The sequence below is a fragment of the Dendrobates tinctorius genome, unplaced genomic scaffold (genome assembly GCF_039654945.1).
Source record: "Dendrobates tinctorius isolate UK_male_01 unplaced genomic scaffold, ASM3965494v1 ptg000254l, whole genome shotgun sequence".
NCBI lineage: Eukaryota > Metazoa > Chordata > Amphibia > Anura > Dendrobatidae > Dendrobates > Dendrobates tinctorius.
The window spans coordinates 6,614,980-6,642,953 of record NW_027361921.1 but is presented as its reverse complement, the minus strand read 5'-3'; the positions used below and the strand labels follow the sequence as shown (position 1 = coordinate 6,642,953).

At 46.5% G+C, this 27,974-nt stretch overlaps 1 protein-coding gene across 1 annotated transcript in view; it reads left to right on the top strand.

The window, feature by feature from the left end:
* WDR75 (WD repeat domain 75) overlaps positions 1-27,974 on the top strand; it is a 120,738-nt gene that overhangs the window by 66,919 nt on the left and 25,845 nt on the right. Inside the window, exons 8-11 of the mRNA XM_073558124.1 lie at positions 11,030-11,118; positions 12,136-12,294; positions 21,250-21,309; positions 26,327-26,442. Coding sequence (XP_073414225.1) covers positions 11,030-11,118; positions 12,136-12,294; positions 21,250-21,309; positions 26,327-26,442 — 424 coding nt within the window. The remainder of the gene's footprint in view (positions 1-11,029; positions 11,119-12,135; positions 12,295-21,249; positions 21,310-26,326; positions 26,443-27,974) is intronic.

The window sequence follows — 27,974 nt, the reverse complement described above, 5'->3', positions numbered from 1 at the left end:
GCTCGGAATTTGGGCACATTCCTCCGGACAAAACTGGTGTAACTGATCCAGGTCTGTAGGTCACCTTGCTCGCACCGGCCTTTTCAGCTTTGCCCATACATTTTCAATAGAGTTGAGATCAGGGCTTTGTTATGGCAACTCCAAAACATCTCCTTTGTTATCCTTTGGCCACTTTGTTACCATTTTGGCAGTGTGCTTTGGGTCACTGTCCATTTGGAAGATCCATTTGTGCCCAAGCTTTAACCCCTTCCTGACGTGTGAAGCCTATGTGGCATCATGGGGAGATCATGTTCCTGTGGGTCGGGTGACCATGGTCAATGAATGGTCATCCGACCCGCAGGTACAGAAAGACTTGTACATCACCCCAGGGGGGGTAGCTTTGCCCCCCCATGGCTAAAATCGCTCTGATTGGCTGTTTCAACTTTCAACAGCCAATCAGAATAATTGTAATATTTCACCAGTGAAACTTGGTGAAATATTACAATCCAGCCATAGCCGATGCTGCAATATCATCGGCCATCGCTGGAGACTACGATCTGACCCCCCTCCCCCACGACTGACGGGGGGGCGTACTGCCCCCGCCACCGCCGCCATCAGTATTTGCTCCCCTCTTCACCTTTCCGCTCCGCCTGCCCTCTGATTCCCCCCCCTCCCCCCGGTGTCCCTCAGTCTTCACCTATGGATGCCGCCATTTTTCAAAATAGTGGGCGCATGCGCAGTGCGTCCGCCGAATCGACTGGCAGATTCATTCCAGATATATTTTGATCACTGTGAAAAAAAACCCTATCAGAGTGATCAAAGTAAAAAAAAGTAAATAAATCCCCCCTTTATCATCCCCATAGGTAGGGAAAATAATGAAATACAGAAAATTATATTTATTTTTATTTTTCCGTTACGGTTGTAATTGGGGTTAGGGTTGGACTTGGGGTTAGGGTTGGACTTGGGGTTAGGGTTGGACTTGGGGTTAGGGTTGGACTTGGGGTTAGGGTTGGACTTGGGGTTAGGGTTGGACTTGGGGTTGGACTTGGGGTTGGAGTTGGACTTGGGGTTGGACTTGGGGTTGGAGTTGGACTTGGGGTTGGGGTTGGACTTGGGGTTGGGGTTGGACTTGGGGTTAGGGTTGGACTTGGGGTTAGGGTTGGACTTGGGGTTAGGGTTGGACTTGGGGTTGGGGTTGGACTTGGGGTTGGGGTTGGACTTGGGGTTGGGGTTGGACTTGGGGTTGGGGTTGGACTTGGGGTTGGGGTTGGACTTGGGGTTGGGGTTGGGGTTGGGGTTGGACTTGGGGTTAGGGTTGGACTTGGGGTTAGGGTTGGACTTGGGGTTAGGGTTGGACTTGGGGTTGGGGTTAGGGTTGGGGTTAGGGTTGGAGTTGGGGGTTAGGGTTGGGGTTAGGGTTAGGGTTGGAGTTGGGGGTTAGGGTTGGAGTTGGGGGTTAGGGTTGGAGTTGGGGGTTAGGGTTGGAGTTGGGGGTTAGGGTTGGAGTTGGGGGTTAGGGTTGGAGTTGGGGGTTAGGGTTGGAGTTGGGGGTTAGGGTTGGAGTTGGGGGTTAGGGTTGGAGTTGGGGGTTAGGGTTGGAGTTGGGGGTTAGGGTTGGAGTTGGGGGTTAGGGTTGGAGTTGGGGGTTAGGGTTGGAGTTGGGGGTTAGGGTTGGAGTTGGGGGTTAGGGTTGGAGTTGGGGGTTAGGGTTGGAGTTGGGGGTTAGGGTTGGAGTTGGGGGTTAGGGTTGGAGTTGGGGGTTAGGGTTGGAGTTGGGGGTTAGGGTTGGAGTTGGGGGTTAGGGTTGGAGTTGGGGGTTAGGGTTGGAGTTGGGGGTTAGGGTTGGAGTTGGGGGTTAGGGTTGGAGTTGGGGGTTAGGGTTGGAGTTGGGGGTTAGGGTTGGAGTTGGGGGTTAGGGTTGGAGTTGGGGGTTAGGGTTGGAGTTGGGGGTTAGGGTTGGAGTTGGGGGTTAGGGTTGGAGTTGGGGGTTAGGGTTGGAGTTGGGGGTTAGGGTTGGAGTTGGGGGTTAGGGTTGGAGTTGGGGGTTAGGGTTGGAGTTGGGGGTTAGGGTTGGAGTTGGGGGTTAGGGTTGGAGTTGGGGGTTAGGGTTGGAGTTGGGGGTTAGGGTTGGAGTTGGGGGTTAGGGTTGGAGTTGGGGGTTAGGGTTGGAGTTGGGGGTTAGGGTTGGAGTTGGGGGTTAGGGTTGGAGTTGGGGGTTAGGGTTGGAGTTGGGGGTTAGGGTTGGAGTTGGGGGTTAGGGTTGGAGTTGGGGGTTAGGGTTGGAGTTGGGGGTTAGGGTTGGAGTTGGGGGTTAGGGTTGGAGTTGGGGGTTAGGGTTGGAGTTGGGGGTTAGGGTTGGAGTTGGGGGTTAGGGTTGGAGTTGGGGGTTAGGGTTGGAGTTGGGGGTTAGGGTTGGAGTTGGGGGTTAGGGTTGGAGTTGGGGGTTAGGGTTGGAGTTGGGGGTTAGGGTTGGAGTTGGGGGTTAGGGTTGGAGTTGGGGGTTAGGGTTGGAGTTGGGGGTTAGGGTTGGAGTTGGGGGTTAGGGTTGGAGTTGGGGGTTAGGGTTGGAGTTGGGGGTTAGGGTTGGAGTTGGGGGTTAGGGTTGGAGTTGGGGGTTAGGGTTGGAGTTGGGGGTTAGGGTTGGAGTTGGGGGTTAGGGTTGGAGTTGGGGGTTAGGGTTGGAGTTGGGGGTTAGGGTTGGAGTTGGGGGTTAGGGTTGGAGTTGGGGGTTAGGGTTGGAGTTGGGGGTTAGGGTTGGAGTTGGGGGTTAGGGTTGGAGTTGGGGGTTAGGGTTGGAGTTGGGGGTTAGGGTTGGAGTTGGGGGTTAGGGTTGGAGTTGGGGGTTAGGGTTGGAGTTGGGGGTTAGGGTTGGAGTTGGGGGTTAGGGTTGGAGTTGGGGGTTAGGGTTGGAGTTGGGGGTTAGGGTTGGAGTTGGGGGTTAGGGTTGGAGTTGGGGGTTAGGGTTGGAGTTGGGGGTTAGGGTTGGAGTTGGGGGTTAGGGTTGGAGTTGGGGGTTAGGGTTGGAGTTGGGGGTTAGGGTTGGAGTTGGGGGTTAGGGTTGGAGTTGGGGGTTAGGGTTGGAGTTGGGGGTTAGGGTTGGAGTTGGGGGTTAGGGTTGGAGTTGGGGGTTAGGGTTGGAGTTGGGGGTTAGGGTTGGAGTTGGGGGTTAGGGTTGGAGTTGGGGGTTAGGGTTGGAGTTGGGGGTTAGGGTTGGAGTTGGGGGTTAGGGTTGGAGTTGGGGGTTAGGGTTGGAGTTGGGGGTTAGGGTTGGAGTTGGGGGTTAGGGTTGGAGTTGGGGGTTAGGGTTGGAGTTGGGGGTTAGGGTTGGAGTTGGGGGTTAGGGTTGGAGTTGGGGGTTAGGGTTGGAGTTGGGGGTTAGGGTTGGAGTTGGGGGTTAGGGTTGGAGTTGGGGGTTAGGGTTGGAGTTGGGGGTTAGGGTTGGAGTTGGGGGTTAGGGTTGGAGTTGGGGGTTAGGGTTGGAGTTGGGGGTTAGGGTTGGAGTTGGGGGTTAGGGTTGGAGTTGGGGGTTAGGGTTGGAGTTGGGGGTTAGGGTTGGAGTTGGGGGTTAGGGTTGGAGTTGGGGGTTAGGGTTGGAGTTGGGGGTTAGGGTTGGAGTTGGGGGTTAGGGTTGGAGTTGGGGGTTAGGGTTGGAGTTGGGGGTTAGGGTTGGAGTTGGGGGTTAGGGTTGGAGTTGGGGGTTAGGGTTGGAGTTGGGGGTTAGGGTTGGAGTTGGGGGTTAGGGTTGGAGTTGGGGGTTAGGGTTGGAGTTGGGGGTTAGGGTTGGAGTTGGGGGTTAGGGTTGGAGTTGGGGGTTAGGGTTGGAGTTGGGGGTTAGGGTTGGAGTTGGGGGTTAGGGTTGGAGTTGGGGGTTAGGGTTGGAGTTGGGGGTTAGGGTTGGAGTTGGGGGTTAGGGTTGGAGTTGGGGGTTAGGGTTGGAGTTGGGGGTTGGGGTTGGAGTTGGGGGTTGGGGTTGGAGTTGGGGGTTGGGGTTGGAGTTGGGGGTTGGGGTTGGAGTTGGGGGTTGGGGTTGGAGTTGGGGGTTGGGGTTGGAGTTGGGGGTTGGGGTTGGAGTTGGGGGTTGGGGTTGGAGTTGGGGGTTGGGGTTGGAGTTGGGGGTTGGGGTTGGAGTTGGGGGTTGGGGTTGGAGTTGGGGGTTGGGGTTGGAGTTGGGGGTTGGGGTTGGGGTTGGACATGGTTGAGGTTAGGGTTGTTGGACTTGGGGTTAGGGTTAGGGTTGAGTTAGAATTGAGGGGTTTCCACTATTTAGGCACATCACGGGATCTCCAAACGTGACATGGCGCCACCATTGAGTCCAGCCAATTTTGCGTTCAAAAAGTCAAACAGTGCTCCATTCCTTTCAAGCCCCGACGTGTGCCCAAACAGTGGTTTATCCCAACATATGGGGTAATCAGCGTACTCAGGAAAAAATGCACAACTTTGGGGGTCTAATTTCTCCTGTTACCCTTGTGAAAATAAAAAATTGCGAGCTAAAATATCATTTTTTGAGGAAAAAAAAGATTTTTTATTTTCACGGCTCTGCGTTATAAACTTCTGTGACGCACTTGGGGGTTCAGAGTGCTCACCACACATCTAGATAAGCTCCTTGGGGGGTCTAGTTTCCAAAATAGGGTCACTTGTGGGGGGTTTCTATTGTTTAGGCACATCAGGGGCTCTGCAAACGTAACATGACGCCCGCAGACAATTCCATCAAGTCGGCATTTCAAAGCGTCACTACTTCCCTTCTGAGCCCCAATGTGTGCCCAAACAGTGGTTCCCTAGTTAGGCACATCAGGGGATCTCCAAACTTGACATGGCGCCAACATTGATTCCAGCCAATTTTGCGTTCAAAAAGTCAAGCAGTGTTCCCTCCCGATCCCCGACGTGTGCCCAAACAGTGGTTTACCCCAACATATGGGGTACCAGTGTACTCAGGACAAACTGGACAACAACTTTTTGTGTCCAATTTCTCCTGTTACCCTTGTGAAAATAAAAAATTGCGGGCTAAAAAATCATTTGAGGAAAAATAATTTTTTATTTTCTCGGCTCTGCGTTATAAACTTCTGTGAAGCACTTGGGGGTTCAGAGTGCTCACCACACATCTAGATAAGTTTCTTGGGGGGGGTCTAGTTTACAAAATGGGGTCACTTGTGGGGGAGCTGCAATGTTTAGGCACACAGGGGCTCTCCATACGCGACATGGTGTCCCCTAACGATTGGAACTAATTTTCGATTCAAAAAGTCAAATGGCGCTCCTTCCCTTTCGAGCCCTGCCGTGCGTCCAAACAGTGGTTTGTGACCACATATGAGATATCGGTGTACTCAGGAGAAATTGCCCAACAAATTTTAGGATCCATTTTATCCTGTTGCGTATGTGAAAATGAAAAAATTGAGGCTAAAAGAAAAATTTTTTGTGAAAAAAAAAAAAAAAGTACTTTTTCATTTTTATGGATCAATTTGTGAAGCACCTGGGGGTTCAAAGTGCTCACTATGCATCTAGATAAGTTCCTTAGGGGGTCTAGTTTCCAAAATGGGGTCATTTGTGTGGGGAACACCAAAGTTTAGGCACACAGGGGCTCTCCAAACACGACATGGTGTCTGCTAGCGATTGGAGCTAATTTTCCATCCAAAAAGTCAAATGGCGCTCCTTCCCTTCCGAGCCCTGCCATGCATCCAAACAGTGGTTCCCCCCCATATATGGGGTTTCAGCGTACTCAGGACAAATTGGACAACAACTTTCTCCTTTTACCCTTGGGAAAATAGTGTTGCTAAAAGATCATTTTTGAGACTGAAAAGTTAAATGTTTATTTTTTTCCTTCCATGTTGCTTCTGCTGCTGTGAAGCACCTGAAGGGTTAATAATCTTCTTGAATGTGGTTTTGATCATCTTGAGGGGTGCAGTTTTTAGAATGGTGTCACTTTTGGGGATTTTCTGCCATATAGACCCCTCAAAGTGACTTCAAAATATGATGTGATCCCTAAAAAAATGGTTTTGTAAATTTTGTTGTAAAAATGAGAAATCGCTGGTCAACTTTTAACCCTTATAACTTCCTAACAAAAAAAAATTTGTTTCCAAAATTGTGCTGATGTAAAGTAGACATGTGGAAAATTTTATTTATTAACTATTTTGTGTCACATAACTCTCTGGTTTAACAGAATCAAAATTTGAAAATTGCAAAATTTTCGCCAAATTTCTGATTTTTTTTCACAAATAAACACACAAATTATTGACCTAAATTTACCACTAACATGAAGCCCAATATGTCACAGAAAAATATTCTCAGAATCGCTAGGATCTCTTGAAGCTTTCCTGAGTTATTACCTCATAAAGGGACACTGGTCAGAATTGCAAAAAGTGGCTGGGTCGTGAAGGGGTTAACTTCCTGGCTGATGTCTTGAGATGTTGCTACAGTATTGTCACAGAACCCGTCTCCTTCCTGAGCGGTGTGAGGGCTGGACATTCCCATCTTGTTTGTACTTGTGTATAATTGTTTGTACAGGTGAATGAGGCACCTTCAGGTATCTTGGAATTGTACCCAAGGATGAGCCAGACTTGTACAGGTCTACAATTGTCTTCCTGATATCTTGGTTGTTTTCTTGAGACTTTCCCATGATGCAACGAAAAGAAGCAGTGTGTTTCAGGTGTGCATTAAAATACACCCACATTCATCAGAAGCTTCCACACATGACCTCATCATATCGGCAGTCTAGAATTGTTTAGTAATCTAAGTGTATGTAAACTGTTGACTTTGCAGTAGGTAATAAAGATGCCTTAAAACATTCTCTCTCTCTCTCTCTCTCTCTCTCTCTCATATTATTCTGGCATTTGGCAAATACTAATAATTATGGTAATCCTAATTGACCTAAAACTGGAAAGGTTTAGTCTGATTTCCTGCCAGATATATAGAAAAACATGCATATGTGTCTTTATATAGTGTATGTAAACTTCTGGTTTCAACTGTATATAATGTGTGTGTGTCGGCACTATTAAGGCAAAACCAATTCTGCTTTGTTTTACTAGTTTTGTACCATAAGTCACTGAAAAAAAGATTTTTCTGTCCACATGTTTTGCGCTGTATGCTTTACATTTTTCAGTCAACTGAGATATATAAGGGCTTATTTCTTTACGTGATCAGATGTAGTTTCCAAAAAAAACAAAAAAGGAACAGCATTCAGTCCACGTGATGGAGAAATTGGAACAAACTTTATTCCGCCATGATGCAATGTTTCAACCAATGCTGGTGCATTGGTCAAAACGTCGCATCATGGCGGAATAAAGTTTGTTCCAATTTCTTCATAATCTGGACTGGATGCTGTTCCTTTTTTGTTTTCTGGACTGTTGCATTTCGAGTGGGTCATTGGATTTGGAGCCAGCATCCCGGTATTGATGTGCTTGTCGTCTGTCGTCTTTGTTATTAGATGTAGTTTTCAGTGATGCCATTTCTTATTGCATATGATATTTTTTTTTTTTTTTTTTTTTTTTTTTTAAGCTGTTCACTATTCATTTTAATTGTCATTTTATCTTTTTTTTTTTTCTGTGTTGAGCCGATATAAACACACTTTATATATATTTTTTTGAAAACTCACACTATGTGTATGTGTGTGTGTATATGTCTACAATATAATCTTCTAAGTCTGTTTGTAACGGAAATCTCGCATCACTGATTGGTTGCGGCCTGCCAATCAGCGACAGGTGCAGTCCGGCCGCGAATTGGCGTGGAATTCGAACAACACACGTCACTGCTGGGAGATCTGCGGCACTAGCCGCTGATCTCCCGACGGTGGCTGCGGGTCATCTCCTGCCGCACGTATTTGCCGCAATCAGCGATATTGGCGTGGAATTTAAAGGGGATCTGTCACTCCATTTTTGGCCTATCGGCTGCAGCCACCGCCATCAGGGGCTTATCTACAGCATTCTGTAATGCTGTAAATAAGCCCCCGATGAAACCTGAAAGATAAGAAAAAAAGATTATACTCACCCCGGTGTCCGGTCCAATGGGTGTCTCCGTTCCGTCCGGCGGCTCCCATCTTCATACGATGACGTCGTGCTCCTGCGTATGAGTACTTTATCGGCCCTGTTGAGGGCAGAGCACTGCAGTGCGCAGGCGCCGGACCTATCTGACCTTTCCCGGTGCCTGCGCACTGCAGTACTTTACTCTGCCCTCAACATGGCAGATAAAGTACATGTGCGCAGGAGCCGAGGGAGAAGTAAGGAGGAGGATATCATCGTATGAAGTTGGGAGGTGCCGGACCAGACCGCGACACCGACACCGACCGCGTCCCCCGGTGAGTATAATCTAACGTGTTTTTCTTATCTTTCAGGTTTCATCGGGGGCTTATCTACAGCATTACAGAATTCTGTAGATAAGCCCCTGATAAGACAGGTTGTAGTTTTCTCTCTTGCCAGGTTTGGGTTCATACAGTTTTTTGATCATTTAAATTTTTTTTGTTAGGCTAGATGAGCAAAATCCAGCAGTCTATTTCTCTTGCGGTGTACACGATATGTAATTATATAGCTTTGGCAGGGCAATTCAATTTCAGTGATTTCCTATCCTACTGGTATTTTATCTTTTTTCTACATATTACTTTTCCACTAAAAAAAAAATCCCTTTTAGCACACCCAAGAGTATTCACTTACTACAGGAGTCTAGTGATACATCTTTACCCTCATTAATTTTCAGGCTTGATTTGACTTGTATGCATGTGTGTGTATGTGTATATATAGTGTATACAGTTGTGGCCAAAAGTATTGACACCCCTGCAATTCTGTCAGATAATACTCAGTTTCTTCCTGAAAATGATTGCAAACACAAATTCTTTGGTATTATTATCTTCATTTAATTTGTCTTAAATGAAAAAACACAAAATAGAGGGTGGACAAAAGTATTGGCACTGTTCAAAAAATCATGTGATGCTTCTCTAATTTGTGTAATTAACAGCACCTGTAACTTACCTGTGGCACCTAACAGGTGTTGGCAATAACTAAATCACACTTGCAGCCAGTTGACATGGATTAAAGTTGACTCAACCTCTGTCCTGTGTCCTTGTGTGTACCACATTGAGCATGGAGAAAAGAAAAAGACCAAAGAACTGTCTGAGGACTTGAGAAACCAAATTGTGAGGAAGCATGAGCAATCTCAAGGCTAAAAGTCCATCTCCAAAGACCTGAATGTTCCTGTGTCTACCGTGCGCAGTGTCATCAAGAAGTTTAAAGCCCATGGCACTGTGGCTAACCTCCCTAGATGTGGACGGAAAAGAAAAATTGACGAGATTTAAACGCAAAATTGTTCGGATGTTAGATAAAGAACATCGACTAACATCCAAACAAGTTCAAGCTGCCCTGCAGTCCGAGGGTACAACAGTGTCAACCCGTACTATCCGTCGGCGTCTGAATGAAAAGGGACTGTAAGGTAGGAGACCCAGGAAGACCCCACTTCTTACCCTGAGACATAAAAAAGCCAGGCTGGAGTTTGCAAAAACTTACCTGGAAAAGCCTAAAACGTTTTGGAAGAATGTTCTCCTGTCAGATGAGACAAAAGTAGAGCTTTTGGGGCAAAGGCATCAACATAGAGTTTACAGGAGAAAAAAAGAGGCATTCAAAGAAAAGAACACGGTCCCTACAGTCAAACATGGAGGAGGTTCCCTGATGTTTTGGGGTTGCTTTGCTGCCTCTGGCACTGGACTGCTTGACCGTGTGCATGGCATTATGAAGTCTGAAGACTACCAACAAATTTTGCAGCATAATGTAGTGTGAGAAAGCTGGGTCTCCCTCAGAGGTCATGGGTCTTCCAGCAGGACAATGACCCAAAACACACTTCAAAAAGCACTAGAAAATGGTTTGAGAGAAAGCACTGGAGACTTCTAAGGTGGCCAGCAATGAGTCCAGACCTGAATCCCATAGAACACCTGTGGAGAGATCTAAAAATGGCAGTTTGGAGAAGGCACCCTTCAAATATCAGGGACCTGGAGCAGTTTGCCAAAGAAGAATGGTCTAAAATTCCAGCAGAGCATTGTAAGAAACTCCTTGATGGTTATCTGAAGCGGTTGGTCGCAGTTATTTTGGCTGAAGGTTGTGCAACCAAGTATTAGGCTGAGGGTGGCAGTACTTTTGTCTGGCCCATTTTTGGAGTTTTGTGTGAAATGATGAATGTTTTGCTTTTTGCTTCATTCTCTTTTGTGTTTTTTCATTTAAGCCAAATTAAATGAAGATAATAATACCAAAGAATTTATGTTTGCAATCATTTTCAGGAAGAAACTGAGTAGTATCTGACAGAATTGCAGGGGTGTCAATACTTTTGGCCACAACTGTGTGTTTGTGTGTATGTATGTATGTGTGTGTGTGTGTATATATATATATATATATATATATATATATATATATATATATAATATTTTATCTCACCAGAAGTCATACCCTTTTTTATTGTTTTGTAGAGGTAAGACTGTATGTGGCCTTATTTTTGCAGAAAGGTGTATTTTAGTGGCCCCAGGCCCCGATTCTGCTGTTATTTTTATCTTTTTTTTTTTTATATTTTACGATTTTTAATTTGCTGCAAAGATAAATTATTTACTTTAATCTGTGGCTCATAGAGTTTATGGTGATACAAATTTATGTAGTTTATTTTATTTTTGTTTACATGATTCTGTTTGAAGCAAAATAAGTCCTAACCCTAATGCTTATCCGGCACCAAAGCTATGTGAGTGCTTATTTTTGTGTGATTACGAGGTTTAGCTTTTATTGGACCTACTTTCGAGTACAGCATTTGGTATATTTATGTGCCACTTTTTTCTGTCTGGCAATATAATGAGAATACCAAATTAATTTAGTTTTTTTTTTTTTTATCTTTTTCTACATTTGCTAAAGAAATATTTTTGTGACATTCACTTAGTGGGATCAAAAAAGATGTATATCTGATCCACTCAGGATGTCTCTCTTAAAAGACTGTTTTTGTGTAACAAATCCTTTAGTAATTGCCAGTGACTTGCTCCTTTACTAACTCGTAGTGGACCTGAGTTCTGCACAATCAAGATTACAAATTATTTTTTCTTTTCTAGGAGAAATTTTAACCATAAGCAAGACTACACTTTCTCTTCTCTGCACTGGCACCACGATTCTGTTGCTGATCTCGTCTTTTCTGCTCAAGGTTTGTGGTAACTGATGTATTAAAAGTTGTAAAAAAAATACTTTTTAAGTATTATTATGGTCTGCGGCTATGGCTGTGCCCTTAGCGATTTCCTGCTCCAGAGTGGTTTGTAGACCCCTACCTCTACCTGGACAGTTACTTCTGAAAGGCCGAGCACATATTAACCTATATAAAATAGGCCTGTCATCAGACATCCCAATGCAAACTGTATGCTTTTACACCATTCTCCTAAATTTGATATGGGTCAGAATGGTAGTATAATCCTGTTAATAGAATGAGCGTTTTATGAGTGTAACAGGTGCCAGCGCTCCTGGTTCCAAGGCGTATTGGTCTCAGCATGCCTAGGCCGAATATCTCTGGGAGTCCTTCAGTTTTTAGTGACAAAAAAAAGTAGTTTTGTTTTAGTATTGAACTCTTTAAAGGGAAACTGTCACCAATTTTTTGACTTATGATCTTAAAGGTGATGGGCAGGGGTTATAAGAATGGGGTTCCTGCAACCCCTTTATATCTTCAGATGTACCCTTGCATGCTTCATTGATTTATACATGTCCTGCACTGAATGTAAACTGTCCGGTCCGATGGTTATTTCCAGATTGTGGCGAACGTCCCCTCTGCCTGGAGTCTCCCTCCTGCGGAGATCTGCCCCGAGCGCCTCAACGTGCCCTGTTACACAGCCGGTGATTCCAGTGAGCAGGCACGAGACTTGGGGTACTGAATGGATGACGTCATCCATTGACCTGCACTTGGCAGCATTTCAAGGTATCGGGGCGCTGCTGATCACAATGTGGAGATGCCCATTGGACCTGACCGCACCATTTACATACAGTGCGGGATTAATATAAAACACTTTCTGAGGTATGCAGGGGCATGTCTGTGAGGCTATAACCCCATTTTATGATCTTAAAGGTGATGGGCCAAAAAACTGGTGACAGGTTCCCTTATAAGTGTCTTAAAGCAATGTCAAATTTAGTATTATAGGCACTAAAAATTACATATGTATGTTATTTTTATTTGTAGGTACCATACTGTTTAGTGGTGGTGTTGAATCCGTGTTGGTTCAATGGTCTTACAACATGGAACACAAGAACGAGTTTCTCCCTCGTCTTGGAGCAGCTATTGAACACATCACCATTTCCCCTGATGGATCTCTGCTATGCACGGCCCATATGGATAACAGTAAGATCACTTCTCTTCTGTATGTACTACTTAAAGGAAACCTTTCACCCCCCAGAAATTAGCTACCTGCCCATAAAGGGTTAATCTGCAGGTAAATGGCCTTTAAATTTTACCTGGCTGACTTGTTGGAGCAGTGACCAAGGGGGTAAATTTAGAGGGTAAGCCATAGTTTGAACTTATTTTTCATAAATCAATAGTATATGTGAAAATGAAGAGGTTTGTAATATGCGTGTGTGCGGTCGTGTGCGCGCGGCTTGTCTGGGCAGAGCAGATTATCGTCCTGTGTGCAGGGGGGTGATGTCGGCCATGCTCACTGTTTTGGAGTGGTGACTGTAATGGCTCCCTGCACCACTTGAACATATGGCAGCAATATGTGATTTCCAAAATGGGGTTGTTGCTCAGGTTATTTTTTATTCAAATTGCTGCCAAATGCTGTGTAAATCGCACAATTAGGCTGGAGATTTGATAGATCTTTCATGCAGGAGCCCTGTTGAATGTCTAGGCAAACGACTAGGGAAATAGGCAGCATGTTTTTAAAACTGCAAGCCGCCTATATGGGAAGCTGTGTTTCTACAGAGGAACAGTACACTGCATGTAAAAAAGCAAATTACACTCTACAACACTGACTGTGCTCCAATCTCGGAGACGTCTAATCTCGGAAGACGGTACCTTATACAGTATGTAGGGGAAAACTACTGTTTGGGTCCACGGCCGGGCTTGGAAGGGAAGGAGTGACATTTGACTTTTGTAATACAAAATTGTCTGGAATAGATAGCGACGCAGCGTTCCATTTGCAGAGCCCCTGATGTGCCTAAACCGTTGAAACCCCCCTCAAGAGACCCCATTTGGAAACTTCGGCGCCTCCCATCTTCTAACAGTGATGTCCTCTTCTTTGCTTCCCGTCGCGGCTCCTGCGCAGACGCACTGCTCTGCCCTGTTTTTTTTTCATAAATAAACGCAAGTCATTTTGACATTTTACCACTAACATGAAGTTCAGTGTCCCGAAAAAACTATCTCCGAATCCGTGGGATCCATTGAAGCTTTGGAGTTATAACCAGATAAAGTGACACAGGTCAGAACTGTAAAATAATTGGCTTGGTCATTAAGGAGTTAAAATAGCATTGAAATAGAAATAAGCAGCTAATACCTGCAATAAGCATACATGACCACGCAGAAACATACCCAAATTCATAAATATATGTAGATAAATAAATCCATCCATAGAGATCAGGCTAAAATGCAGGTGCCAATAGTAATCCTAATATTGTGGCCTCCTGCTGAATGCTCTAGGGAGATCAAGTAGGTTCAGCATATATTGAGTGTAAGTGCTTAATGTCAAATGCAGTCATACGTACAGCTTGTACTCAATAGTAAAGGGTCTGAAGGTCCTGTAGCTACACCCCATCGCTGCTGAAAATAGAAAACTTCTCCCCCACCAAAATGTTTTTCTCCATTTTTCTTCATTTCCCCAAACAGTAATGACAGAAAAAGCCCTCCACAATGCTATGTATTTTTCACGTGTACCTATAACCATGTAGTGCTACTTTGTTGTCAGAAACTACTATTTAGGTACTCAGCAAGGCTCTGAAGGGTAGAGGAGCATTCTGGAGCTCAGATTTTTGAGTGGCTGCTGGCAACATAGTACTTATTGATCTCCCTGGGTGCTAAAACAGCAGAAAACCTCCAATAATGACACCATTTTTGAAAATACACCAGTCTGATTCATCTTAGGAGGTTATGACCATTGTGCCACCTCGTGTGCTACACGTTTTTAATTTTCATAGCCCAATGTTATATAAATTCTATTTCTCTATCGCTTCATTGGGGGACACAGAGACCATGGGTGTACGCTGCTGCCACTAGGAGGCTGACACTATGCACAAAAAAAGTTAGCTCGTCCGCAGTGTACACCCCACCAACCGGCAGGAAATTCCTCAGTTTAGTTTAGTGTCAGTAGGAGGTGGACACGGGTCTTTCATTAGACCCTTATCTACCTCGATGTGCGTCGTTCCCTTTCAGGTTTCCGGAGGGATACAGTGTGAATAGTCACAACTGTACTCCCACAAAGAGACTATGAGTACGGTGTGTACTGCCACCCCGTATCCTCATAGCTCTCCACAGCAGGACCAAGAGCTCTGCACGGGTGCGTGCCAGCGATCCAGATGGTCCTCGCCCCCCCGTCTCTCACCCACTCGCCCACCTTAGCCTGTCGGTTTGGATGAGACGTGGACACAACAAAAGACGGATCAGACGGCGTGGGATAATGAGGTACCTCTATTGAATGCAAGACGGAGGTAAGTATGGGGTCCGAGTCGCGTCGTCCTCATCCCTAGATGGGCATCTCGGCGAATTTCTTCAAAGTGGCCATGGCAGCCGCCGCAGTTACTCCTGGCGTCAGGGGCCTTGCCCGGCGGTTCCCCCCCCCCCCCCGCCTTCAGTCCTAGGTGCAGAAGATATCAGCGGCATTCCTCAGAACGGTTGCCGCGGCAGCGCTGCGGGACCTCCGCGCCGCCCCGCCCCGCACTGACAGGCGGCCGCTGCTATTAATTTAGGCCCCGGCTTCATTTCGGGCCTTCTTCTGCGTCGCGGCCACGCCCCACGCCCCTTTCTCCTAAGCGGGCTTCTCTCCCGCCCGTTCTAGGTCCGCCCACCGCGCTCTCTTTGATCCTAGCCTGTTCTGGTGCCTCCGGTGCCTCCTTCAGCTTCGGCGGCTAGCTCCGCCCTTCTTCCTCTGAAAGCGCGCGTTCCTCCTGTTCCTCTCAGGCGGCTGCCATCTTCGCAGCCTGTCAGCTGGACACCGCTCTCCGCTGCCCTACATCTTCTGACAAGTCACGTGGCACGTTTTCTAGGGACACCGGACCGTGAGTAGCTCTGCATCTGCAGACTGACACCCTCCTCCTTTCTGTCCCCCAACCTTCCGGCATTTCTTCAGGGTCCTTATTTCCTTCCTTCATTATGCCTAACTCTAAGGCTGAGCGTGGCCGTCCGCCGGCCCCCACAGGCTCTTTAGTCCAGTTCTTCGCATGCTCCTCTTGCAATCGCAAACTTCCCTCAGGTCAGCCTACTCCCCTCTGCCTGGACTGCAGAGATCCCATTCAGCAAGACCCCGTCCAGGAGCCATCTATTGCGCCACGTGGAATCGAATCCCCCATTCCTGGTTGGGCCTTGTCTCTTTCACAATCTGTGGCAGACCTCACCAGGGTGTCTCAGTCCCTAGTAGCCGTCCTTGATAAGTTGCCCCTGGACACTTCTGCAGGGTCCAGCAGGTCACATGAATCTCCATCTGAGCCAGCCAGCAGAAGCCGCAAAAGGCCCAGACAGGACCTTCCGCCGGGATCCTCTCCTGGCCTCACATCCCCACATAGTCCTTCCCAGCAGTCACCCTCCCGTGCCTCCTCACCCGAGCCAGGTGAAGCGTTCTCGGATGTGTCATCCGAAGAGAACTTAGAGCTGGATTCGGACCAGGACGCGGACATGAAGGTTACGGTACAGAACCTCATTGCTGCGATTAACCACACCTTCGAAATCTCAGACTCCCCTGCGAAATCCTCAGAACAGGAGGTTTTGTTCAGATGGACAGAAACACCTTCCAGGGTCTTAGTCTCCCACTCTGAGTTTGGCAAGATCCTTACCAGGGAAAGAGAAAATCCGACCAGGCACTTTCAAAGAGGGAAGCGCCTTGGCGTGCTGTACCCGTTTACCAAAGAGCTCACCGACAACTGGTCTGCTTCCCCCTCGGTAGACGCACCCGTGTCTAGACTTTCTAACAACACGGTCCTCCCGGTTTCAGGTGTGGCGTCACTAAAGGATTCTAATGATAGAATCTTTAGCAAAGTCAACGTTCGAAGCGGCTTCAGCAGTGCTAAGCCCAGCCTTTGCTTCATCTTGGGTAGCAAAGGCCATAGCCACTTGAGCAGAGGATCTCCGCAAAGGCATCCTAGATAAAGCCCAACCAGAGCAATTGGCCGAACTGGCCAACCAGATCTCTCATGCAGGGGATTATCTGCTCTCTGCCTCCTTGGATGCCGCGTCTTGCGCCGTTCAGGCATCAAGCAACGTGGTAGCAATCCGACGTACAATTTGGCTCAAGGCTTGGCAGGCGGATTTGTCTTCAAAAAAGTCCCTTACCAATCTGCCTTTTCAGGGAGCGTGTCTCTTCGGATCCCAGCTGGACCAGATTTTTAAGGACGCCACTGGGGGCACGAATTCCCTCCTCCCTCAGTCCAAGCCTCGCAGACCTCTGCTAAGACGTCAGTTTCGGCCCTTTCGGACTTTCTGCCGCTTCAATGTGGCAGACAGCTTCTCTAACCAACAGAGACCGCAGGCATGCCAGGATAGAAAAAAGGTATCCTTCAGACCCACTCCCTCCTGGCGATCTCACAACTCCTAGGGCAGATCCTCCAGATCCAGATCTGGACGGTCCACATCAGCATGACTATCAACGAACTCCCGAGGGTCCTTCCCAATTGGGAGGTCGACTCCTTTTCTTCAGAGACGTCTGGCTTGCCTCAGTAGAGGACGCTTGGGTCAGGGAAGTTGTATCATCAGGATGCAAGATAGAGTTCGTTTCTCGTCCCCGGGATCGTTTCTTCGAGTCCCGACCTCCAAAAGATCCTGCCTTAGTTCCGGGGTTCTTTGCGTCTATCACCTCTCTCCTCACTTCTGGAGTGATTGTGCCCGTTCCCGAATCAGAACGTTTCACAGGGTTTTATTCAAACCTGTTCGTGGTGCCGAAAAAAGGCGGTACAGTTCGCCCCATCTTGGACCTCAAGTTACTCAACAAGAGAGTCCGACTGCGTCATTTCCGAATGGAGTCTCTTCGGTCGGTAATCGCTTCCATGGAAACGCAGGAGTTCATGTGTTCAATAGACATTCAAGATGCCTATCTACATGTTCCCATATTCTCCGGCCATCAGAAATTCCTGCGTTTCGCCATTCGCCAGGAACATTACCAGTTTGTTGCACTGCCGTTCGGTCTCGCCACCGCACCCAGAGTATTTACAAAGATCATGGTGGCGTTGATGGCCTTGTTGAGAATCAGAGGTCTCGTTCTTTTTCCGTACCTCGACGACATCCTGATCAAAGCTCCATCCTTTCATCAAGCTCACCAAAGCCTTACCATCGTCCTCGACACCCTGTCCAATTTCGGGTGGCTCATCAACAAAAAGAAGTCCTGCCTTGTTCCGACAGAACGTCTTGTGTTTCTGGGTCTATTGTTCGACACTCGTCGATCGAGGGTTTTTCTCCCACAAGAAAATATTTGCTCCCTGCAGCGGGATGTACGATCGCTGCAGATCTTACGACTTCCATCTCTCCGGACAACCATGAGAGTCCTGGGAAAGATGGTGGAGGCGACAGAGGCGGTCCCCTTTGCCCAATTTCACTCCAGACCTCTCCAACACGCCATCCTGTCTCGGTGGAACAGGTCTGTTCTTTCCCTGGACCGCCCATTTCGTCTTTCATACCAGGTCAAGCAGTCCCTCAGTTGGTGGCTGACGTCTCCTCTCATCTCCCTAGGACGGTCATTCCTTCCCATTCACTGGCAGATTGTGACAACAGATGCCAGCCTTCTCGGCTGGGGGGCTGTGTTCCGCAATCACACGGTTCAGGGTCGATGGTCGGCTCAGGAGTCAGCTCTGCCGATCAGCGTCTTCGAGATACAAGCGATTTATCTGTCTCTCGTTCACTGGGAGAGACTTCTCAAGGGCCTGCCTATCTGGATTCAGACAGACACTGCCACAGCGGTGGCATATGTCAACCTCCAGGGGGGGACACGGAGTGTCTCCGCCCTGGCAGAAGTATCCAAGATTCTTCACTGGGCAGAGGTTTTAGTCCCGGCAATATCCGCGGTGCACATTCCCGGCGTGGACAACTGGGCCGCCGATTTTCTCAGCCGCGAGGGTCTCGCGGCGGGAGAGTGGTCCCTACATCCGGAGGTATTTCTTCAGCTTTGCCATCGTTGGGGAACCCCGGATGTAGATCTGCTAGCTTCTCGCCTCAACAGGAAAGTCCCACAGTTTGTGTCCAGGGCTCGAGATCCTCTCGCAGTGGGCGCCGACGCCCTGGCCATCCCTTGGTCGCAGTTCGAGCTCCCCTACCTGTTCCCTCCCCTGCCTCTTCTTCCCAGGCTGTTTTTAGAAAATCAAGGCGGAAGGAATTCCAGTCATCCTCCTCGCCCCGAATTGGCCCAGAAGGTCTTGGTTCGCGGACATCGTCAACCTTCTCGCGGACGCCCCCTGGAAGCTTCCAGACAGGGCAGATCTACTGTCGCAAGGTCCGATTTTCCACCCCAATTCTCGGCCTCTCGATTTAATGGCGTGGCTGTTGAGACCGAGGTTTTGAAACGATCAGGCTTTTCGGATCGAGTTATTCAGACCATGATCCGGGCCAGAAAGCCATCGTCTTCCAAAATTTATTACCGTACCTGGAAGGCCTATTTCACTTGGTGCGAGGCCAACGACATACCGCCCATTCATTTTTCGCTCCCTTCTGTCCTGGCGTTTCTTCAGGCAGGGCTTGATGAAGGCCTTGCCCTCAGCTCTTTAAAAGGTCAAGTTTCGGCGCTGTCCATTTTATTTCAGAAGACGTTGGCCTCCCGTCCTCAGGTCAAAACCTTCCTTCAAGGAGTGGCTCATACGGCTCCTCCGTACCGAGCGCCTGTAGATCCATGGGATCTTAATCTGGTTCTTGAGGTTCTGCAAGGTCCTCCCTTTGAACCTCTCAGGGAAGTTTCCCTATCCCTCCTTTCATGGAAAGTAGCCTTCCTAGTAGCCATCACCTCCATCCGGCGCGTGTCGGAATTGGCGGCCCTCTCTTGCCGCTCTCCTTTCTTGGTACTCAACCAGGACAAGGTAGTTCTGCGGCCTCCGCCCTCTTTCCTTCCTAAGGTGGTGTCCACTTTCCACCTGAATGTGAGGATATTGTTCTCCCGTCCTTTTGTCCGGGTCCAACTCATCCTCGGGAGCGCTCCTTGAACATGCTGGACTTGGTCAGGGCGATGAAGGTCTACCTAGCTAGGACGACTTCTTTGCAGAAGACAGACTCTCACTTCATCATTCCAGATGGGGCGCGGAAAGGTCAGCCGGCCTCCAAAGCTACTATTGCTCACTGGATCAGATTGGCAATTTTGGAGGCCTACCGGGTCAAACATCGATTGGCCCCTCCGGGAATTAGAGCTCACTCTACACGGGCAGTGGGTGCCTCCTGGGCGGTGCGCCACAGAGCTTCCGCGCTGCAGCTTTGCAAAGTTGCAACCTGGTCATCGGTTCACACATTTGTGAAATTCTACAAGGTCCACACCTACGCTTCGGCGGATGCCAGCCTAGGTAGAAGGATCCTGCAGGCAGCGGTGGTGAGTCCGCAGGCCTGATGGAAGTTTGCTTTCCCTTTCCAGGGACTGCTTTTGGGACGTCCCATGGTCTCTGTGTCCCCCAATGAAGCGATAGAGAAAACAGGATTTTTGGATTGCTTACCGTAAAATCTGATTCTCGGAGCCTTCATTGGGGGACACAGCACCCTCCCATGTTCTACAACTCCTGTTCTTATGTTTGTTGGTTATTTACAGTTGAGTTGTCCTGTTTTTTCAATCTATTCTGTTACTTCTCCTACTGCTTTCTCACTAACTGAGGAATTTCCTGCCGGTCGGTGGGGTGTACACTGCGGAGGAGGAGCCAACCTTTTTTTGTGCATAGTGTCAGCCTCCTAGTGGCAGCATCGTACACCCATGGTCTCTGTGTCCCCCAATGAAGGCTCCGAGAAACAGATTTTATGGTAAGCAATCCAAAAATCCTGTTTTTTCATTTTGAGAATAGAGAACAATTCATTCCACCTTTTGTTACTCCATTTCTCCTTAGTAAAGCAATACCCAGTACCCTAATGTGGGCCCCCCAAGAGGAGTGTAATTTTGCCTCTGGAAGCGCTGATAGAATAACCTAGAGTTGACACTGCCACCTTCTCCCGTTGTGATAACTATACTCCCTCATGGAATCTATTCTATTTTTTTCTAAACACAGTTATTCGGTGATTCCTCTGTATCCCCGTTCATACTGCACCCACACACACAAATGATACACCATTTGAAAGGTAAACTTGCTCCATTCAGCAAGAAAATAGCCAAACAAACCACACATCCGCGATTTGATCACTAAATACAGTTTAAACATTCATTTTCATAGACCTGTAGAAAGACAATGACCTGCAGGTGGCACCTCAACCGGAAAACATTTTTTGGCCTCTGCTTATCAAACCAATTTATTGTATTACCAATCTACATATATAAATACCTGTCTGTGTTCATCATCTCATGAAATACATTTACATGTGACCAGCTTGCTTTTTCTGAAATTGCCTGCACCCCCGACGACCAATGTACGAAAATTTCACACGGGCCAAGCTAGTTCATATAGAAATGTAATCATTTAGACGTCTCCGAGATTGGAGCGCAGTCAGTGTTGTAGAGTGTAATTTGCTTTTTTACATACAGTGTACTGCTCCCCTGTAGAAACACAACTTCCTATATAGGCGGCTTGCAGTTTTAAAAACACGCTGCCCATTTCCCTAGTCGTTTGCCTAGACATTCAACAGGGCTCCTGCATGAAAGAGATCTGTCAAATCTCCAGCCTAATTGTGCAATTTACTCAGCATTTGGCAACAATTTGAATTATTAAAAATAACCCGAGCAATAACCCCATTTTGGAAATGACTACACTGAAGCCATTCTTTTATGACTGACCAGGATGACCTCAAGAGTCTCTGTTCAGAAACTAGCATTGCGCCTTTGTATGGGAAGGCTGTTTGCTGGTGTGGATTGTGACAGGTGGCATCAAGAACATATATATGTTTAAAGTGATCTTGGCAATATGTGCGTATAATTCTTTTTGACTGTCTTTTAGTTATTACAGTTTACTCCTTTTTTCCTTCTGAATTTATTTAAATTCTGAATTTTTGTTTCCTCAGAAATTACAATCATTGATGCCAATTTAAAAGTGACAGGAATTGTCCAAGGCCTCGTAAAAGGTATCATTCTTAATTACTTTTTAAAGTGCTAATAAATGCTTATAAAGTTCTGTTCGTGCATTTGCTTTTGCCTCTTCTGTATGCAGTGGATATTAAAAAAAAAAAAAAAAAAATGTACACACCCCTTTTACACTATCAGGTTTTTTCTTATGTATAAAAAAAAAAATAGAGACAGAATTTCTGATTTTTTTTCAACAGAAGTCTGTATCCTATGGACACCAGCCGGAAGCTGGCGTTTACAAGAGTACCCTCTTGACCGGCACGGGGGTGGGTCTTCAGCTTACCCTTGGCCGTCAAAACAACATATCCTCTCTCCCACACCCCGTAATAGTATCACAGGAACATCGATGGGCACATGGAACAATACACCACCTGCTGGTGCGATTTAAATGCTGCTGTCAGATTGCGGCCAGCATTTAACAGGTTAATAGCTACGGGTGACAATCATGTCTCGGAAAGATGCAGACTCCGTTTCTGAGCCCGCATTTAAGGCAGAGAGCCGTCATATGTTGGTAAGGGGTTAGACCAGAAGTGGGGAACCTCAGGCCCCAGGGCCATTTACGGCCCTCGATGACCTTCTATCAGGCCCCCGAGCAGATTCTCAGGGACTGCATTCTTGGGCAGGGAGCTGTATTTTGATTGCCACAAGCTCATTAATTTCTTCTTGCTCTGTTAGCACACACACGCAGTATTCACTGCTGGACATTGAAGGGCATGCAATGAAAGATTAATATACAATATTGTCTCTTCAATGAAAGATTAAGTCATGAAACCAGTGCCAGAGTCAGGATGTACTTTGTGGGCGGAGTTTGTACGGCCCCCGAAGGATGGTATAAATATCCAAATGGCCCTTGGCAGAAAAAAGATTCCCCACCCCTGGGTTAGACCAACACTTTGTTGAAGTACCGTTTGAATTTGTGACAGCATTTATTCATTTTGGTTAGGAGTCAGCATGGCACATCTCAAATTGGCAATCGTTGCCCACTCTTAAGGGCCTGTCACACTAAGAGATATCGCTAGCAATATCGCTATAACTTGTGACGTTATAGCGATATTGCTAGCGATATCGCTGTGTCTGATACTTGCCTACAACCGGCTCCCCCGCTAGTTATCGCTGATCGCGCGAGAACGTCCAGGACTGTTTCTCGTCGTCAGCTTCCTGCGGCGCTTCCTGCTGTGACAACGAGCGACGCGTGGAGCCAGGCGGGAGGACGCAGGATCGCCTGGTGTGACAGGTAAGTAGCGACCCCCGTCCCCAGCCATGTCGCTAATGAGATCTGCCTATGTGGCAACTCACTAGCGACCACTTAGCGATGTACCAGCGATCCTGACCGCGTCATATCACTGGTACATCGCTAAGTGTGACAGTACCTTTACTTGTAGAAATGCTCAAAATCTTAGATTGCGAGGTTATCTCATGTACAGGCCTCTTCAGGTCAATCCACAGATTTTTCAGTTGGTTTCAGTTTTGGACCATTCAAAAACTTTACTCTTCTGGCAAAGCTATTGTTTTGTTATATTAGAAACACAGTATGCTTAGGGTTTTTTCATTCTGAACGGTGAATTTCATCTTCAGATTTTAAGAGGCCTGAAGGTTTTGATTTAAAGTTGACTGATTCCCTCTATTTTGACTAAAGCCCCAATTCCAGCTGCTGAAAATTTCCCCACAGCAATATGCTACCTCCAACATGCTTTACTTTGAGTATGGTGTTTTGGTAATGCGCAGTGTTGGTTTTGCCCCAAACATACCATCTTGAAATTCTTGCCAAAATGTTAAATCTTGGTCTCATAAGAAAATAGCATGTTTTCCCACTTGCTTTTGACAGACTGACTACATGTAGGTTTTGTGATGGGGAAAAAAAAAAAAAAAAGCTAGGCCTGAATGTTTTTCTTTGTATGAAAAGGCTTCTGTCTTGCCACCCCGAGGCTACCAGGCAAACATATGAAAAGTACAGGAAATTATCGCATGCAGTACACCACCAGTACTTGCCTGAAATTACTCCAGCTCCTTTTGCTGTAGGCCTCTTGATAGCCTCTGAAACAATTTTTTTTTTTTTTTTTTGCTTTTTCATCAATATTTGAAGGATGTCCAGTAACAGGTAAGGTCATGGCTGTGACAAATTGAAGCCACTTCATGACTGTTTTCACCAGACTTTGATGGAATGGTCTGCGGGTGTCATGTCGCGTTTGGAGAGCCTCTGATGTGCCTAATCTGTTGAAACCCCCACAAGTGACCCCATTTTGGAAAATAGACCCCCCCCAAGGAACTTATCTAGATGTGTGGTGAGCATTTTGAACCCCCAAGTGCTTCACAGACGTTTATAACGTAGAGCCACAAAAATAAAAAAATATTTTTTTTCCACAAAAATGATATTTTTGCCCCCAATTTTTTAGGGTAACAGGAGAAATTGGACCCCAAAAGTTGTTGTTCAATTTGTCCTGAGTAGGCTGATACCCCATATGTGGGGATAAACCACTGTTTGGGCACATGACAGAGCTTGGAAGGGAAGGAGCACCGTTTGACTTTTTCAACGCAGAATTGGCTGGAATTGAGATCAGATGCCATGTTGCGTTTGGAGGGCACCTGTTGTGCCTAAACTAAACAGTGAAATTCTAACTCCAACCCTAACCCCAACACACCCCCTAACCCTAATCTCAGCCCTACCCCAGCCCTACCCGCACCCTAGTCCTAACTGTAACCCTAACCCTAATGGGAAAATGGAAATAAATAATTTTTTTTAAATTTTATTATTTTTCCCTAAATAAGGGGGTGATAACGGGGGCTTTGATTTACTATTTATGGCGGGTTTTTATGTTTGGAAGCTGTCACAAGCTAAAAGACGCTTTTTATTGTAACAAGTCTTTCCATCACCACATTTTGAGAGCTATAATTTTTCCATATTTTGACCCATCGAGTCATGTTAGGTCATATTTTTTGCCGGACGAGTTGACTTTTTTATTGGTACCATTTTCGGGCACGTGACACTTTTTGATCACTTTTTATTCCGATTTTTGGGACGCAGAATGAACAAAAACAAGCATCTCATGAATTTCTTTTGGATGGGGGGGGGGCGTTTACACCGTTCCGCGTGCGGTAAAATTGATAAAACGGTTTTATTCTTCGGGTCAGTATAGTTACAGCGATACCTCATTTATGTTATTTTTTTTATGTTTTGGCACTTTTAGGCAATGGAAACAATTTTATATAAAACAATTATTTTTGCATCACTTTATTCTGCGAGCTAAAACTTTTTTTATTTTTTTCGCTGACGACGCTGTGTGGCGGCTCGTTTTTTGCGTGACAAGATGACGTTTTCAGCGGTACCATGGTTATTTATATCCGTCTTTTTGATCGCGTGTTATTGCTGTGAAGTGTCAGATCAGCGATCTGACAGGCGCTGCAGCAGGCTTCCTCGTGCCTGCTCGCAGCAGGCACCGAGGAAGCCTCCTCCCTGCAGGCCCCTGAAGGCCCCTGCGGCCATCTTGGATCTGGGGGCCTGCAGGGAAGGAGACCGTTGGAGCAGCGCAGCACATCACGCTGCTCCGGTGGTCTCATGGAAGCACGCAGGGAACCCCCTCCCTGCCGATGCTTCCCTAATCCCCCGATACACTGCTATCATGTTAGATCGCAATGTGCCAGGGGTTAATGTGCCATGGGCGGTCCGTGACTGCTCCTGGCACATAGTGTCGGGTTTCAGCTGTGATAATCAGCTGACACCCGGCCGCGATCAGCAGCGCTCCCCCCGGGGGCGCCACTGGCTGCTATGACGTACTATTCCATCCCCGGTTATAGGGGCCTGGCAGGTACCGTGGTTGGGATAGTACGTCAGGTGTCAGAAAGGGGTTAATCACCTAACAACTATTCCATTGAAATCCTCGTCTCCTGAAAAAAAAAAAAGCAGCCATATCCCTCACCTGTCTGTCTCATGCCTGCGATAAGTGGTTTTCACCCTGGACTGTGCCAAGCTGCGACCGTCCAGGCTGAGATGCTATGAGCACCCTGATGCAAACTCGAGTAGCGAGCACTTGCGATCAACACTAATGACTAAATATTCAATGTGACGAAATAATGTTATCAAATTCTCTGTAGTTCCTTTTGGGTTAAAAAATCCTCACTATACCCCTGAATAAAATCTTTGAGGGGTGTCGTTTCCAAAGTGGTGTAACTTTTGGGGGATTTCCACTATTTAGGCACAATGGGGGCTCTCCAAAGGCGACATGGCTTCCGCTATTGCAGCCATTTTTGCGTTCGGAAAGTTAATCGGTGCTTTTTCCCGTCAGAGCTCTGGCGTGCACCCAAACAGTGGATTTCCCCCACATATGGGGTATCGGCGTTCTCGGGAGAAATTGAAGAACACATTTTGGGATGCATTTTCTCATGTTACCTTTATGAAAGTAAAAAAAGTGTTGCTAAAGTAAATATTTGTGAAAAAATTAAAATGTTCATTTTTTTTTTTCCCCCTTCCACTTTCCATTAGTTCCTGTGAAGAACCTGAAGGGTTAATAAACTCCTGGAATGTGGTGTTTGAGCACCTTGTGGGATGCACTTTATTCCAATGGTGTCACTTTTGGGTATTTTCTGTCATATAGAACCTCCCTCCCCCCCAAGTCAGTTTAAATGTGATACAGTTCCCCCCTCAAAAAAAAAGTTTTAGAAATTTTGTTGGAAAGTTGAGAAATTGCTGATTAACTTCCCAACCCAATTTTTTTTTTCAAAACCTGCGCTGATGTAAAGTAGACATGTGGGAAATGGTATTTATTAATCATTTTGTGTGGTACAACTATCCGATTTATGGGCATACAAATTCATAACTGTGAATTTTTTGCGATTTTCATAGTTATACATAAATCATTTCAACCAAAACTTCCCACTAAAATGAAGTACAATGTGTCACCATAAAGCAGTCTCCGAATCACTGGGAACCATTGGTGTACTCCAGAGTTACTACAGAAAGTGACACTCGTCAGATTTCAAAAATGTGTTAAAATGTGATAGTTTGATATTTTTGTTTTTCAGGAAATGATGTGAGAACTGGCTTGTTATTTGATCCTAGAAGCAAAGCGTTAGTTCTCAATGGTAAACCAGGTCACCTCCAGTTTTACTCCCTACATGATGACAAGCAGCTGTATAATGTAAGTTTCTACTGTGGAGCCAGAATATAAAGAACCTTTTTACACTTGTTTCAAAATAGCTGCTTTTCTATATTTGCGAAAAATTAAAAATAGAAGTGAGTTCCATGTACCCTAAAGTTTGTATAAAAATATTTTTTTAAATCCGTTTTTCCTGCATGAATCAAAGCGTTATACAAGTCATATCAGTTTTTTAAAAATCCAATGCTGTTAAAAAAAAAAAATGTGAAAAAAAACCCACATTGTAGAGATTTTCCTGTTTCAACTCCCTTCTAGCTTGCTAGCATTATGTTATAAAACCAGTTGTGTACTTGCCCTCCAGCACCGCTTCTCTGCTGCCGCTAGTGATTATTTAGAGGCTGCAGCCGTGATTTCACGACCGCTGCAGCCAATCCCTGCACTTGTACTGTGTGAGCCATTACCCCTAAGCCCAGTGACTTGGTATAGTTGTCGTCACCCCTGCAGCTTAGGAGCAGCCTCGCAGAGCCAGGGGAAGGCCGTTATGATGGCTTTAATAGTTTTAAAAGAGATGCTAATGGTGTGCAGAAATTTGAAAGCTTCACCCACCTTTAAAGACAGCCCCTTAGAAGTTGCTCCTCTCTGCCCTTGGTCCAGGAAACATTGTGCCATACACAGTTGTGACATGCCTTGGTGTGAGAGCAGAGTGGATCAGTGAGCAGTCGGCCTGAGCATGAACTTAAAACAACAAGAGCTTGAAAATGGAAATATGATGGTCACCTGGACAGAAAGTTGCCGGAGCTCATTATAGTCAGTGGGGGACAGGTAGGCTCGACTAGTGTGTCTGATGAGGAGTCCGTCCCCAGCTGTTCCCATTGCTCTGCTCCTATAGGACAACAGAAGGGTTTAGCAGTATTGTGAACAAAGGCTTAAAGAGGTTGTCTATCATGTTCCAACGTTTTCTTTGTGGCCCATCTGGGGAAAATAAAATGGTGTGGTCAGGAGTTGTCACGAAAATTGGCAGGGTGTCTCTTTTTTGGTTCAGAAGTTGAGATGTATGCTCTACATTGCTCCCACTGGTGTCCATTTTATTATAGGGAACGCAGAGACTTGATCATCTACTGCAAATGTCAAATGGAGAAAATTGATTCCAGCAGAAAACATGCAAATTGTTTTTTATGGCCAAACCAGACAATCCCCGGTGTGCTGGGAAAGCTATTTGTGGTGATCCTTGGCCCAGACCATGCAATTTCAAGAGACTGACATGCTTTTAGAAATGGCCTAGCACCTGATCAATGCTCCTAGTTTGGTCTTTAGAAGTAATTGTTGTAGGGCTACCAATCAATGAGTGTTATTAAGGGAGAAATGATAACTTTTAATAATATTTGAAATATGAGGCGCTCAAATTGGTGAGACCAAAACTAACACACAAAGCAAAAATACATATAGTATTATCAGTGGTGGTAATAGCCAGGAGTAAACAGAACATAGAATCATAGAATCGTAGAGTTGGAAGGGACCTCCTGGGCCATCTGGTCCAACCCCCTGCTCAAAGCAGGATTCGCTAAATCATGCCA